Source organism: Salmo salar, chromosome 09 (assembly GCF_965601325.2).
Source record: "Salmo salar chromosome 09, fSalSal1, whole genome shotgun sequence".
NCBI classification, from domain to species: Eukaryota; Metazoa; Chordata; class Actinopteri; order Salmoniformes; family Salmonidae; genus Salmo; species Salmo salar.
This window is the reverse complement of record NC_138299.1, coordinates 156,512,215-156,528,415: the sequence shown is the minus strand read 5'-3', so window position 1 is coordinate 156,528,415 and position 16,201 is coordinate 156,512,215. Positions and strand designations below refer to the sequence as shown.

Here is a 16,201-nt window from a genome sequence, read left to right as displayed (position 1 = left end):
CAGCACCATCTTCAGATTAGACTTAACGTTGGTAGCCCTGCCCCCTGGACATGGACCTGCTGATTTCAACTCTCTCACTCTACCACACCTGCTGTCTCTAACGTTTGAACATCTTGGCCATGTACTGTTATAATCTCCACCTGGCAAAGTCAGAAGAGGACTGGCCTCCCCTCAGAGCATGGTTCCTCTCCAGGTTTATTTCTAGATTGTTGTGTAGAGCGAGCATGCCTAGAGGACTAGACTGCAGTGGAAATAAAAGAGAGCCAAATGGTTATCGTGTGTCTAGTGTATGTTTATGTCTATATAAACCATTACAGTCTAATTAGGGCTTACACTGGTGCATGCATATATATCTGAAAGAAGCAGGACCTGACTGAGTGAGCAGAGCAGCCTCTAACCCCTCCCTCCCTGGCATGGCCATACCCACAGTGTGGCCCCCAGAGGAATCTCCACAGAGGTACGGTGGGTATTTAAACCAGAGTAGAGAGGTAACCTGACTTATGTGGGTCTGTGTGGCGCTGTGCTACCCCATACCTTCTACACATCAGGGGAATGAGGCTCTCTCCGACTCCTGCTCTGGATCCAAGTCTGGCTGGTAGTCTGGTTCTACTACATCTAGCTGTGGTGGCTGGTGGGCTCGCCTTGCTCTCGTCTGCCTCTGCCTCTGGGCTGGAGTCTGTCAGATGCAGGCTCCAAGGCACCCCTCAGCCTCCGGCGTTCTCCCAGGACGGAGACTTTGTCATCGGGGGTGTTTTCTCCTTCCACTACTACATGCGCACTGTGGATCACAGCTACACCAGCCTGCCTGAGCCCCTGCAGTGCACAGGGAGGTCAGTGAGCACAAGAGGGAACAAGGGACAGGACTGTGGCTGTGTGGGTAGACAGATAAATTGTGTTTTAAAGACAGAGAAACAGTGTGTTTAAAGATCGGTAAACAGTGTGTTTAAAGACAGAGAGACAGTGTTAATGACAGAGAAACAATGTGTTTAAAGAAAGATAAACAGTGTTTTTAAAGACGATAAACAGTGTGTTTAAAGACAGAAAAGCAGTGTTATAAAGAGACAAACAGTGTTTTAATGACAGATTAACAGTGTTTTAAAGGCAGACAAACAGTATTTTAAAGACAGATAAACAGTGTTTTAAAGACAGGTAAACGTTGTTTTAAAGACAGATAAACAGTGCATGTAAAGACAGATTAACAGTGTTTTAATGACAGACAAACAGTGTTTTAAAGACAGATAAACAGTGTTTTAAAGAGACAGTGTGTGTAAAGACAGATAAACAGTGTTTTAAAGACAGGTAAACATTGTTTTAAAGACAGATAAACAGTGCGTGTAAAGACAGATAAATAGTGTGTTTAAAGACAGACAAACAATGTTTTAAAGACAGATTAACAGTGTTTTGAAGAATGACAAACAGTGTTTTAAAGACAGAAAAAGTGTTTTTAAGACAGATAAAAAGTGTGTTTGTGTCTGAGAGAGTAGGTAAAGCCTACTGTTACAAAGGATCACATTTTCAAATGTAGGCTATCCTACAATGTCCTCAATTACAGACAACAAAAGTGTAGGCGTATAGACGGTATGGAAAATAATACTAGATATTAGCCTGTTTGCCATGGTAACATTCTATAGGCTAGTTTATGATTCATCAGGAGGTGCTCACTGACCCATTTTCTATTTACAGCATGGATACCCGTGAGTTGCGCTTCTCGCGCGCCATGATCTTCGCAGTTGAGGAGATAAACAACAGTTCATATCTTCTACCGGGTGTCACGCTTGGTTATCAATTGTACGACTCCTGCTCCTCGGTCCCTTTCGCTGTGAAAGTGGCCTTCCAGCTGGCTAACGGCCTGGACCCCATGTTTGATACCGGAGAACAGTGCTCGGGGTCGTCTACAGTAACAGCTATCGTGGGCGAGTCTGCCTCCACGCCTACCATCAGCATGTTGCGCATCACCGGCCCTTTAGGCATTCCTCAGGTAAACTCCTGTGGAAAGAAATCATTCAGCTTCTTTTAAACTTACTGTATTCCTACTGTATATTCTCATCTCTTTCAGGAATGAGTTCAACTTTTAATTCACTGTATTCCTAGTGTATATTCTCCTCTCTTTCAGGAATGAGTTCAACTTTTAATTTACTGTATTCCAAGTGTATATTCTCCTCTCTTTCAGGAATGAGTTCAACTTTGAATTCACTGTATTCCAGCTGTATTCTCCTCTCTTTCAGGAATGTACATTTCTGAGTGAAATTACGTGGAGAAAGGCATTTGAACATAGACTGAGGAATATGAGTCTGGAGAACGTCTGGAGGCATTAAAACATGATCTGAGGACTATCTTTCATAGGCTAGGTTGTTATGGAGACCAGAGATTGGTGTCACACTTTTGTGTATCCTTTTCATTCTGGCCTAATGAAAAACAATGAATTGGCTTAGTTTTATTAATTTCTCCCTAACATCAAACTACATAGCTAAATAAAAAAAGCAGGACGTAGCCAATACATTAGAGTTGTTAAACCGACATGATGTTCTTTTTAATGTTTTCGACTGTCTGTTTTTACCTAGGTGAGCCACTCTTCCACCTGTGCTTGTCTGAGTGATAAGAAACAGTATCCAACCTTCTTCAGAACCATCCCCAGTGACCAGTTCCAGGCTGCCGCTCTGGCCCACCTCGTCAGGCACTTCGGCTGGACCTGGATTGGGGCGGTCCGTTCCGACTCTGACTACGGTAATAACGGTATGGCGGCTTTCCTACAGGCAGCACAAGAGGAAGGCATCTGTGTGGAGTATTCTGAAGCCTTCTACCGTACCAACCCACTCAGCAAAGTGCAACGGGTGGCCGACGTGATCCGCAGGTGATCCATGATTACTTGTGAACTTTTCATTCATACAAATGCAAGACTATATTTATAAAAAATACTATTGTTGTTAATTTCTCTCTTTTCCCAAAGCTGATCTGTGAGACCAACATGATTTGCATATCTTAAGCTTGTCAAAAGTCTTGATTAATACTAATGTTCATGTTCACTCCACGGAGACATTCCAATGAATGAGAAACATGACCAGCATATTAAGCATATGATATAATCATGTTCCCCAGCTCCACAGCCCGGGTGGTGGTTGCATTTGTTGCCATTGGGGACATGAGGATCCTGCTGAGGGAGTTGGAAAGCCTGCCCTCTCCGCCCCGCCAGTGGATCGGGAGCGAGTCCTGGGTCACTGACCCAGATATGCTGCGCTTCGGCCTGTGTGCCGGTGCCATCGGAATTGGCATCCAACGCTCTGTCATCCCCGGCCTCAGGAACTTCCTCCTGGACCTCTCCCCACAGAAGGTGTCCAACTCTCCCATTCTCACTGAGTTCTGGGAGGGAGGCTTTGGCTGTAGGCTGGGGAAAGGTATCTATCTATCTATCTATCTATCTATCTATCTATCTATCTATCTATCTATCTATCTATCTATCTATCTATCTATCTATCTATCTATCTATCTATCTATCTATCTATCTATCTATCTATCTATCTATCTATCTATCTATCTATCTATCTATCTATCTATCTATCTATCTATCTATCTATCTATCTATCTATCTATCTATCTATCTATCTATCTATCTATCTATCTATCTATCTATCTATCTATCTATCTATCATCCATCCATCCATCCATCCATCCGTCTGTCCGTCTGTCCGTCTTTCTGTCTGTCTGTAGGGACCTCCTCTACAGGTGTTGGGGTTGAGGAGAAGGTGTGTGATGGCAGTGAGGATATACAGCAGCTACAGACCCCCTACACAGATACATCTCAGCTGCGTATCACTAACATGGTGTATAAAGCTGTTTACGCCATAGCACACGCCATCCACAGCATTGTTTGTGAAAATAGAGAAAACTCCACTGTGAACTGTGACAAAAACCTTAATGTGAAGTCAACACAGGTAAATGACAAGTTTGTAGCATAATTTCCTGATAAATATGTTTATTTAGACGACATGTATGAAGGCCTATGAGTTCTCATTATACTTTACATTTTGTTCTGAAATAACACATCTGATAAATATGAGTTGAATTAATGTTCTGTTTCTCTCTCTCCCTCTCTCCATCTCTATTCCCTTCTCTCCATTTCTATCTCTCTTTCCATCTCTCTTCCCATCACTCATCTCTCTCTTCCCTTATCTCCATCTCTCTTCACCTCTCTCCTTCTCTCTCGTCCCCTCTCTCTCTCTCTCTCTCCCTTGCCCTTCCAAACCCCAGGTCCTGGAAAGATTGAAAAGGGTGAACTTCTCTCGTAATGGGTACCAGGTGTCTTTCGATGCCAACGGGGACCCAGTGGCCACCTATGAGCTGGTCAACTGGCAGATACGGGAGAGTGGGAAGATGGAGTATGTGACAGTGGGGCGCTATGATGCGTCCCTGCCTCCTGATCAGAGGCTTGACATCGAGAGTGAAATCACCTGGTTAAAGAACAGTACACAAGTACCTGTGTCAGTGTGCAGTGAGAGCTGTCCCCCAGGCACTCGTAAGGCTGTACAGAAAGGAAAGCCTGTATGCTGTTATGACTGTATCCAATGTGCAGAGGGAGAGATCAGTAATAACACAGGTAGGACAATAGGAATAGTTGGCATAAAATGTGTAGTAATTTCTATCACGGTTAACTAAGTAGTGGTTTATTCATATTACCAGCACTACAAAGGTAGTGTCTGTCAATCATGTTCCTGTTCTTATTATCTCATGTAAGCTGCACATTAATTCAACATTCTTTATAGTAAACTGACAAAGTGCAGCATTGTGGTACATGTATATGTAATTAAACAAAACCTGAATCTATTATTAGTAACATTTGATATATGTTGTTTTGTCCTGGTCAGATTCTTCAGACTGTATGATCTGTCCCGAGGAGTACTGGCCCAACGCTGAGAGAGACCGCTGTATCCTTAAGCCTGTGGAGTTCCTGTCCTTCCACGAGGTCCTCGGAATCATCCTGACCGCCTGCTCTGTGGGCGGGGCTTGTCTGGCCATCGCCACGGCAACCGTCTTCTACCGCCACCGAACTTCGGCCATCGTCAGGGCAAACAACTCTGAGCTGAGCTTCCTGCTTCTCTTCTCCTTGGCTCTGTGTTTTCTGTGTTCTCTTACTTTCATTGGCCGGCCCTCTGAATGGTCCTGTATGCTGCGCCACACAGCGTTTGGGATCACCTTCGTCCTCTGCATCTCTTGTGTTCTGGGGAAAACAATAGTGGTGTTGATGGCCTTCAGGGCTACGCTTCCAGGCAGTAATGTCATGAAATGGTTTGGTCCTCCACAGCAGAGAATGACTGTAGTGTCCTTCACGTTTGTCCAGGCTTTGATATGCACTCTGTGGTTGGTCCTGTCCCCTCCCTTCCCCATTAAAAACCTTACTACCTACAAGGAAAAGATCATTCTAGAGTGTAATGTGGGTTCAGCTATTGGTTTCTGGTCTGTGTTGGGCTATATAGGACTGCTGGCTCTCTTGTGCTTTGCGCTGGCTTTTCTGGCTAGGAAGCTGCCTGATAACTTCAATGAGGCCGAATTCATCACCTTCAGCATGCTCATATTCTGTGCAGTCTGGATCACCTTTATCCCAGCTTATGTCAGCTCTCCTGGGAAGTTCACTGTAGCTGTGGAGATATTTGCCATCATCACCTCTAGCTTTGGGTTGTTCTTTCTATTATTTGTTCCTAAATGCTTTATTATTCTGTTCAGGCCGGAGAAGAACACCAAGAAACACCTTATGGAGAAGACATCCAATGATATACGTTATTAAGAAATGATTGAGGGGAAAACATTGTAACGTTCAGTTATATGGTTTATTATACAGTTCAGTAGGACTACTCTGACAGAGATGACCAACAATTTAGCAGCTAATCATTGGTAACATTGTAACTAGTAACATGACACAGGTTCACTTTAGATATTCCAATGTAATGAGAGATTGTTCAAATCTAGAGTGTTAAAATCTAATTTGACCTGCTAAATTATGTGATTAGCAGTAGCCTACAGAGTGGAACCACTTCTATGTTGTTTGGAGAAAAGCTTTATTCCTATATGAATTGATATAACACTGAAGTGCATGTGTTCAATTGATATTGTAATTAATCAAATTATGTATTATAATAATATAATAAACATTTTCATACACATTTGAAGTCGGAAGTTTACATTCACTTAGGTTGGAGTAATTAAAACTCGTTTTTCAACCATTCCACACATTTCTTGTTAACAAATTATAGTTTTGGCAAGTCTGTTAGGACTTATACCTTGTGCATGACACAAGTAATTTTTCCAACAATTGTTTACAGTTGTTTCACTTATATTTCAGTTGTTCCACTTTTGTTTCACACTTCCAGTGGGTGAGAAGTTTACATACACTATGTTGACTGTGCTTGTTAAATAGCATGGAAAATTCCAGATAAAAATGTCATGTCTTTAGAAGCATCTGATAGGCTAAATGACATAATCTGAGTCAATTGGAGGTGTACCTGTGGATGTATTTCAAGGCCTACCTTCAAACTCAGTGCCTCTCTCCTTGACATCATGGTAAAATCAAATGAAATCAGCCAAAACCTCAGAAAAAAAATTGCAGACCTCCACAGTCTGATTCATCCTTGGGAGTGTATTAAGCCTGTGTGTAGCTGGTGTAGAGGTGTCAGGCGCAGGACAGCAGATATGAGTAATAAACATAATTTACTCAAAGAATCAATAATACAATGCAATAATCTAGCCCACAATAATGGACCGTATTACATACAAACAATCACTCACAAACAAACATGGGGGAACAGAGGGTTAAATAATGAACAAGTAATTGGGGGAATGAAACCAGGTGTGTAAGACAAGGACAAAACAAATGGAAAATGAAAAGTGGATTGGCGATGGCTTGAAGGCCGGTGATGTCAACTGCCGAACGCCGCCCGAACAAGGAGAATGACCGACTTCAGCGGAAGTCGTGACAGTACCCCCACTTGACGCGCGGCTCCTTCAGCGCGCCGACACCGACCTCGGGGACGACCCGGAGAACGAGGCACAGGGCGATCCGGATGGAGACGGTGGAACTCCCGCAGCAACGAAGGGTACAAGACGTCCTCCACCGGCAACCAGCATCTCTCCTCCAGACCGTACCCCTCCCACTCCACGAGGTACTGAAGGCCCCTCGCCCGACCCCTCGAGTCCAGGATGGCTCGAACAGCATACGCCGGGGCCCCCTCAATGTCCAGAGGGGGCGGAGGAACCTCCCGCACCTCAGACTCCTGGAGTGGACCAGCCACTACCGGCCTGAGGAGAGACACATGGAATGAGGAATTAATACGGTAATCTGGGGGAAGCTGTAACCTGTAGCATACCTCGTTCAGTCTCCTCAGGACTTTGAATGGCCCCACAAACCACGGTCCCAGCCACCACAGCTAGATGTAGTAGAACCAGACTACCAGCCAGACTTGGAGCCAGAGAGAGCCTCATTCCACTGATGAGTAGAAGGTATGGGGTAGCACAGCACCACACAGACCCACATAGGTTAGGTTACCTCTCTACTCTGGTTTAAATACCCACCGTAACTCTGTGGGTATTCCTCTGGGGGCCACGCTGTGGGTATGGCCATGCCAGGGTGGGAGGGACAAGAGGCTCACCCAGTCAGGTCCTGCTTCTTTCAGCTATAGAGGGAAAATGCAGCAGCATTAGAACTACGTTGACTGTATTGGTTTAGATAGACATAAACATACAGTAAACACACAATAACCATCTGGCTCTCTTATATTTCCTCTACAGTCTTGACCTTTTGGCACGCTGGCTGTAAAGGAAGCTTGTTCTCAAGTGTCTGTCCTGTCTGTCTGTCCTAAGAACGATCAGAATGTATTTTTACATTGTTTTTATTTTAGCATATGTTTAACCCCTTATATTTGGCAATAAACTGTCCCCATACTATACAGTCGTGGCCAAAAGTTTTGAGAATATTCTCCAGAATGTTATGAAGAGTGATCAGATGAATTGCAATTAATTGCAAAGTCCCTCTTTGCCATGCAAATTAACTGAATCCCCAAAAAACATTTCCACTGCATTTCAGCCCTGCCACAAAATTACCAACTGACATCATGTCAGTGATTCTCTCATTAACACAGGTGTGAGTGTTGACGAGGACATGGCTGGAGATCACTCAGTCATGCTGATTGAGTTCGAATAACAGAATGGAAGCTTCAAAAGGACGGTGGTGCTTGGAATCATTGTTCTTCCTCTGTCAACCATGGTTACCTGCAGGGAAACACGTGTCGTCATCATTGCTTTGCACAAAAAGGGCTTCAAAGCAAGGATATTGCTGCCAGTAAGATTGCAACTAAATCAACCATTTATCGGATCATCAAGAACTTCAAGGATAGCGGATCAATTGTTGTGAAGAAGGCTTCAGGGCGCCCAAGAAAGTCCAGCAAGCGCCAGAACCATCTCCTAAAGTTGATTCAGCTGCGGGATTGGGGCACCACCAGCACAGAGCTTGCTCAGGAATGGCAGCAGGCAGGTAGGTGTGAGTGCATCTGCACGCACAGTGAGGCGAGGACTTTTGGAGGCTGGCCTGGTGTCAAGAAGGGCAGCAAAGAAGCCACTTCTCTCCAGGAAAAACATCAGGGACAGACTGATATTCGGCAAAAGGTACAGGGATTGGACTGCTGAGGACTGGGGTAAAGTATTTTTTTTTGTCCAGAGAAGACAAGGTGAGCGCTACCATCAGTTCTGTGTCATGCCATCAGTAAAGCATCCTGAGACCATTCATGTATGGGGTTGCTTCTCAGCCAAGGGAGTGGGCTCACTCACAATTTTGCCTAAGAAGACAGGCATGAATAAAGAAGGTACCAACACATCCGCCAAGAGCAACTTCTCCCAACCATCCAGGAACAGTTTGGTGATGAACAATGCCTTTTCCAGCATGATGGAGCACCTTGCCATTAGGCAAAAGTGATAACTAAGTGGCTCGGGGAACAAAACATAGATATTTTAGGTCAATGGTCAGGAAACTCCCCAGACCTTAATCCCATTGAGAACTTGTGGTCAATCCTCAAGAGGCGGGTTTTCAAAAAACCCACAAATTCTGACAAACTCCAAGCATTGATTATGCAAGAATGGGCTGCCAACAGTTGACAGCATGCCAGGGCTGATTGCAGAGGTCTTGAAAAAGAAGGGTCACCACTACAAATTTTGACCTTTTGCATCAACTTCACGTAATTGTCAATAAAAGCCTTTGACACTTATGAAATGCTTGTATATATACTTCAGTATTCCAAAGTAACATCTGACAAAAATTTCTAAAGACACTGAAGCAGCAAACTTTGTGGAAATTAATATTTGTGTCATTCTCAAAACCTTTGGCCACGACTGTACATGCTTCTATCATTTTCCTATAACTGGTTCCGGGGACATTTACACAAGTATTGTAATGCCTATGGGCTTCCTCGAGCAAAACAACCGACTAGTCTCACATTTGTTAGTGTGTAGCCCAAACGGTTTGGACGCTACAAAACAGATGAATTCAGACGAGTCCCCAGACGAGTCCCAGTCCCATGAGAGTCTCATCTTTCAATAGAGTTCGTAGGCGAGCCATTTGGATGCTACAGACGATTTTGTGAGAAGACGAATTTTCAGGATGTCTCATGGTCCGACACACATCGCTCTAGCTCTGTCACCTTTCACCACAGATGCGGAAGTGTGACATCTGCGGATTTGGTGGATAGAGACACTTCCAATGCAAAAAAATATCGCTATCTTAAACTGACAGATTTTTATGGGGATATTTTACTATGCTATTTGAATTTCTATGGGTCTGCGGAAATAGACTCTAGGGGATTTTAAATCCATTTAACTTCTATGGGCTAGGTGGTACGTCACCGTTCCACTCTATTCAACAGCCAGTGGAAGAGCGTGGCGCGAAATACAAAACCTCAAAAATGCAATAATTACAATTTTTCAAACATGACTATTTTACACCATTTTAAAGACAAGACTCTCATTAATCTAACCACATTGTCCGATTTCAAAAAGGCTTTACAGCGAAAGCAAAACATTAGATTATGTTAGGAGAGTACATAGCCACAAATAATCAGACAGCCATTTTCCAAGCAAGCATATATGTCACATAAACCCAAAACACAGCTAAATGAAGCACTAACCTTTGATGATCTTCATCAGATGACACTCCTAGGACATTAAGTTAAACAATACATGCATGTTTTGTTCAATCAAGTTCATATTTATATCCAAAAACAGCTTTTTACATTGGCATGTGATGTTCAGAACATGCATTCCCACCCAAAACTTCCGGTGAATTTGCTAAATTACTCACCATAAACGTTGACAAAATACATAACAATTATTTTAAGAATTATAGATACAGAACTCCTTTATGCAATCGTTATGTCAGACTTTAAAATAGCTTTTCGGCGAAAGCACATTTTGCAATATTCCGAGTACATAGCTCAGCCATCACGGCTAGCTATTTTGACACCCACCAACTTCGGGGCTCACTAAACTCAGAATTAATATTAGAAAAATGGTATTACCTTTGCTGATCTTCATCAGAATGCACTCCCAGGACTGCTACTTCATCAACAAATGTTGTTTTTGTTCCAAATAATCCATAGTTATGTCCAAATACCTCCGTTTTGTTTGTGCGTTCAGGTCACTATCCAAAGGGTAACACGCGAGCGCATTTCGAGACCAAAAAAAATCTAAATGTTCCTTTACCGTACTTAGAAGCATGTCAAATGCTGTTTAAAATAAATGTTTATGGTATTTTTCTCGTAAAATAGCGATAATATTCCAACCGGACAATAGTGTTTTCATTCAAAGAGGAAAAGGAAAAACAGCATGGTCGCGGGACCGCGCATACCCAGTCTCTTAGTCACCAGGCAGACCACTGACAAACTGAGCTACCATACTCTGCCCAGAGACAGGAGACGCCTCAATCTGCTTTCTGAAGGCTTTAGAGAGCCAATGGAAGCCTTAGAAAGTGCAACGTAACCCCAGAGATACTGTAGTTTCGAAAGGGAATAGAAAGAAGAACTACAAATTGTCAGACAGGCCACTTCCTGCATGGAATCTTCTCAGGTTTTTGCCTGCCATATGAGTTCTGTTATACTCACAGACACCATTCAAACAGTTTTAAATCTACTAATAATATGCATATTCTCGTTTCTGGGAAAGAGCAGTAACCAGTTTAAATCGGGTACGTTTTTTATCCGGCTGTGAAAATACTGCCCCCTAGCCCAGACAGGTTAATAGAATGTTAATGCTCAGTGGTGCTCAAATTAAGCAGTGTGTTACCATGAATAGTCAGTCAACATAATTGCTGTGGTATTGCAATTGATTTTTCTGGATGATTATGTGAGTTTTATTTGTTCATGATTTTTCTGTGCTCTAATTTGGATATTTCTATTGAGGTTTTCATATTTTTCTATCCCAAGTGTACCAATTACAGTAATTAGAGTCGCAACAATAACTCCAGATTACTAAATATACATTTTTTTTTTCATCTTCCATGCAGCAAGATTCTACTCAAAGGTTGTTGAGGTGGAAGATACAATTGTTAAACAAAGTTTCCAACATAATACTTACACTGAGTTTACAAAACATTAGGAACCCCTTCAAAATATTGAATTGGAACCCCCCCCCTCCCTCACTTCAGCATCTATTCGTTATGGGAAATGGACTCTACAAGTTGTCAAAAGTGTTCCAGAGGGTTTCTGACTCTTGATGAATCCAATTGTTTTAAGTTGGCTGGATGTACTTTGGCTGGAGGACCATTCTTGATACACACAGGAAACTTTTGAGTGTGAAAATCCCAGCAGTGTTGCAGTTCTTGACACAAACCGGTGCACCTGGCACCTACCACCATAACCCATTCAAAGGCACTGAAATATCATTCACCCTCTGAATGGCACACACACCTAAACCCACTCCAATTTGCTTTCTTCCCCAATAGGTCCACTGATGATGCAATCACCATCACACTGCACACTGCACACTGCAGGATCGATTAGGAGGTGGAGGGTCTGTCATGGTCTGGGGCTGTGTGTCACAGCATCATCGGACTGAGCTTTTTGTCATTGCAGGCAATCTCAATGCTGTGCTTGGCCAGCGAAGAGCCCAGATCTCAATCCCATTGACCACGTCTGGGACCTGTTGGATCGGAGGGTGAGGGCTAGGGCCAATCCCCCAAGAAATGTCCGGGAACTTGTAGGTGCCTTGGTGGAAGAGTGGGGTAACATCTCACAACAAGGACTGGCAAATCTGGTGCAGTCCATGAGGAGGAGATGCACTGCAGAACATAATTTAGCTGGTGGCCACAACAGATACTGACTGTTACTTTTGATTTTGACCTACCCCCTTTGTTCAGGGACACATTATTCCATTTCTGTTTGTCACATGTCTGTGGAACTTGTTCATTTTATGTCTCAGTTGTTGAATCTTGATATGTTCAATCAAATATTTACACATGTTAAGTTTGCTGAAAATAAACGCAGTTGACAGTGAGAGGACGTTTCTTTTTTTGCTGAGTTTAATTCACTTTTTATAGCCACAGTTTGCATGCCTCTTGAGCCGTATACAGCATTCCTCACTGAGTTCCTTGAATTCCTATCAGACCTTGCAGTCATGGCAGATGATATTCTTATTTTTCGTGACTTTAATATTCACATGGAAAAGTCCACAGACACACTCCAAAAGGCTTTCAGAGCCATCATCGACTCAGTGGGCTTTGTCAAACATGTCTCCGGACCTACTCACTGCCACAGTCATACTCTGGACCTAGTTTTGTCTCGTAGAATACATTTTGTGGATCTTAATGTTTTTCCTCATAATCCTGGACTATCGGACCACCATTTTATTACGGTTGTAATCGCAACAAATAATCTGCTCAGACCCCAATCAAGGATCATCAAAAGCAGTACTACAAATTATTGGATGACCCAAAGATTCCTAGATGCCTTTCCAGACTCCCTCCACCTACACAAGGACGTCAGAGTACAACAATCTGTTAACCACCTAACGGAGGAACTTATTTTAACCTTACGTAATACCCTAGATTCAGTCGCACTCCTAAAAACAAAAAACATTTGTCACAATTATAAACTAGCTCCCTGGTTTACAGAAAATACCCGAGTCCTGAAGCAAGCTTCCAGAAAATTGGAATGAAAATGGCACTTCACCAAACTGGAAGTCTTCCGATTAGCTTGGTAAGACAGTACAGTGCAGAATCGAAGATCCCTCACTGCTGCTCGATCATCCTATTTTCCCACTTAATTGAGGAGAATAAGAACAATCCTAAATGTATTTTTGATACTGTCGCAAAGCTAACTAAAAAGCAGCATTCCCCAAGAGAGGATGGCTTTCACATCAGCAGTGATAAATTCATGAACTTCTTTGACGAAGAGATCATGATCATTAGATAGCAAGGTCTGAGCAACACTGACCTAGGATCAAGGGAGACACTTAATTTTTGAAAGATCTCTTGACACGTTGATGAAAATAGTAATGGCCTCTAAACCTTCAAGCTGCATACTGGACCCAATTCCAACTAAACTACTGAAAGAGCTGCTTCCTGTGCTTGGCCCTCCTATGTTGAACATAATAAACTGCTCCCTGTCCACCGGATGTGTACCAAACTCACTAAAAGTGGCAGAAATAAAGCCTCTTTTGAAAACCTTTTCACAGAAAATATAAAAAACTTTTGGCCTATATCAAAACTCCCGTTCCTCTCAAAAATGTTAGAAAAATCTGTTGCACAGCAACTCACTGCCTTCCTGAAGACAAACAATGCATAAAAAACACTTCAGTCTGATTTTAGACCCCATCATAACACTGAGACTGCATTCGTGAATATGGTAAATTACTTTTTGCTACTATCAGCATCTGTCCTCGTGCTCCTAGACCTTAGTGCTGCTTTTGATACCATCAATCACCACATTCTTTTGGAGAGATTTGAAACCCAAATTGGTCTACATGGACAAGTTCTGGCCTGGTTTCGATCTTATCTGTCAGAATGATATCAGTTTGTCTCTGTGGATGGTTTGTCCTCTGACAAATCAACTCTATTGTTTTCACTATATATTTTACATCTTGGTTAATTTTCACTGCTATGCGGACGATACAGAGCTGTACATTTCGATGAAACATGGTGGAGCCCCAAATTTGCCCTCCCTGGAAGCCTGTGTTTCAAACATAAGGAAGTGGATGGCGGCAAATGTTTTACTTTTTAACTCAGACAGAACATAAATGCTAGTTATAGGTCCCAAGAAACAAAAAGATCTTCTGTTGGATCTGACAATTGATCTTGATGTTTGTACAGTCGTCTCAAATAAAACTGTGAAGCTCCTTGGCGTAAATCTGGACCCTGATCTCTCTATTGACGAACATATCAAGACTGTTTCAAGGACAGCTTTTTTCCATAACATAACATTGCAAAAATCAGAAACTTTCTGTCCAAAAATGATGCAGAAAAATGTATCCATGCTTTTGTCACTTCTAGAATAGACTACTGCAATGCTCTACTTTCCGGCTACCCAGATAAAGCACTAAATAAACTTCAGTTACTCCAGTGCTAGCCTCTCTACACTGGCTTTCTGTTAAGACAAGGACTGATTTCAAGGTTTTACTGCTAACCTACAAAGCATTACATGACTTGCTCATATCTATCTTTCTGATTTGGTCCTGCCTTACATACCTACACATACGCTACGGTCACAAGACACAGGTCTCCTTATTGTCCCTAGAATTTCTAAGCAGGGCTTTCTCCAATAGAGCTCAATTTTTATGGAATGGTCTGCCTATCCATTTTGAGAGACGAAGACTCGGTCTCAACCTTTAAGGCGTTATTGAAGACTCATCTCTTCAGTATGTACCATGATTGAGTGTAGTCTGGCCCAGTGGTGTGAAGGTGAACGGAAAGATACTGGAGCGACGAACCGCCATTGCTGTCTCTGCCTAGCAGGTTCCCTTCTCTCAGGGATTCACAGGGATTCTCTGTCTCCAACCCTATTACCCTAAGTCACTGGCTTACTGGTGCTCTTCCATGCCGTCCCTAGGAGGGGTGCGTCACTTGAGTGGGTTGAGTCTCTGACGTGATCTTCCTGTCCGGGTTGGCGCCCCCCTCGGGTTTGTGCCATGGGGGAGATCTTCGTGGGCTATACTCTGTCTTGTCTCAGGGTAGTAAGTTGGTGGTTAAAGATATCTAGTGGTATGGAGGCTGTGCTTTGGCAGAGTTGGTGGGGTTATATCCTGCCTGATTGGCCCTGTCCAGGGGTATAGTCGGACAGGGCCACAGTATCTTCCGACCCCTCCTGTCTCAGCCTCCAGTAATTATGCTGTAATAGTTTGTGTCAGGGGGCTAGGTTCACTGCTATATCTGGAGTATTTCTCCTGTCTTATCCGGTGTCCTGTGTGAATTTAAGTATGCTCCCTCTAATTCTCTCTCTCTTTCTCTCTTTGTCTTTCTCTTCTCTCGGAGGACCTGAGCCCTGGGACCATGCCTCAGGACTACCTGGCCTGATGACTCCTTACTGTCCTCAGTCCACCTGGTCGTGCTGCTGTTCCAGTTTCAACTGAACCCTGACCTGTTCACCGGACGTGCTGCCTTGTCCCGGACCTGCTGTTATCAACTCTCTCACTCTACCACACCTGCTGTCTCTAACGTTTGAACATCTTGGCCATATACTCTTATAATCTCTACCTGGCACAGTCAGAAGAGGACTGGCGTACCCTCAGAGCCTGGTTCCTCTCCAGGTTTCTTTCTAGGTTCCTGTGTAGATCCAGCATGCCTAGAGGACTAGACTGCAGTGGAAATATAAGAGAGCCAGCATGCAAAGAGGACTAGACTGTTGGGGAAAAACTTTGTGGAGGCAGAGTGCCAAGGGCACTAGACTGTGGTGGAAATATAAAAGAGTAAACGTGCAAAGAGGATTAGACTATAGAGGAAATACTGTGTAGAGCCAGCGTGCCAAGGGGACTAGACTGTGGTGGAAATATAAGAGAGGAAACATACCAAGGGGAAAAGACTGAAGGGAAATACTGTGTAGAGTCAAAATGCCATTAGGACAAGTCTTTAGGAGAAATATAAGAGAGCCAGATGGTTATTGTGTGTCTACTGTATGTTTATGTCTATATAAACCATTACAGTCTAATTAGGGCTTACACTGGTGCATACAGTCTATATATCTGA

General features: G+C 43.2%; 1 protein-coding gene across 1 annotated transcript; it reads left to right on the top strand.

Moving 5' to 3' along the window:
* Nucleotides 1-1,684: 1,684 nt before the first annotated feature.
* Nucleotides 1,685-6,139, top strand: LOC106613264 (extracellular calcium-sensing receptor-like). Its single transcript, XM_082956477.1, has 6 exons — nt 1,685-1,978; nt 2,562-2,851; nt 3,097-3,392; nt 3,721-3,871; nt 4,194-4,591; nt 4,860-6,139. Exons 1-6 carry the CDS (start codon nt 1,685-1,687, stop codon nt 5,774-5,776), a joined length of 2,346 nt encoding a protein of 781 aa, XP_082812603.1. The 3' UTR covers nt 5,777-6,139.
* The last annotated feature ends 10,062 nt before the right edge of the window (nt 6,140-16,201 follow it).

Coding starts and splice junctions, on each gene's coding strand:
- LOC106613264 (XM_082956477.1), top strand. CDS start 1,685: ATGGATACCCGTGAGTTGCGCTTCTCGCGCGCCATGATCTTCGCAGTT. Junction 3,393..3,720: donor TGGCTGTAGGCTGGGGAAAG/GTATCTATCTAT, acceptor CCTCCTCTACAG/GTGTTGGGGTTGAGGAGAAG. Junction 4,592..4,859: donor AGAGATCAGTAATAACACAG/GTAGGACAATAG, acceptor TGTCCTGGTCAG/ATTCTTCAGACTGTATGATC.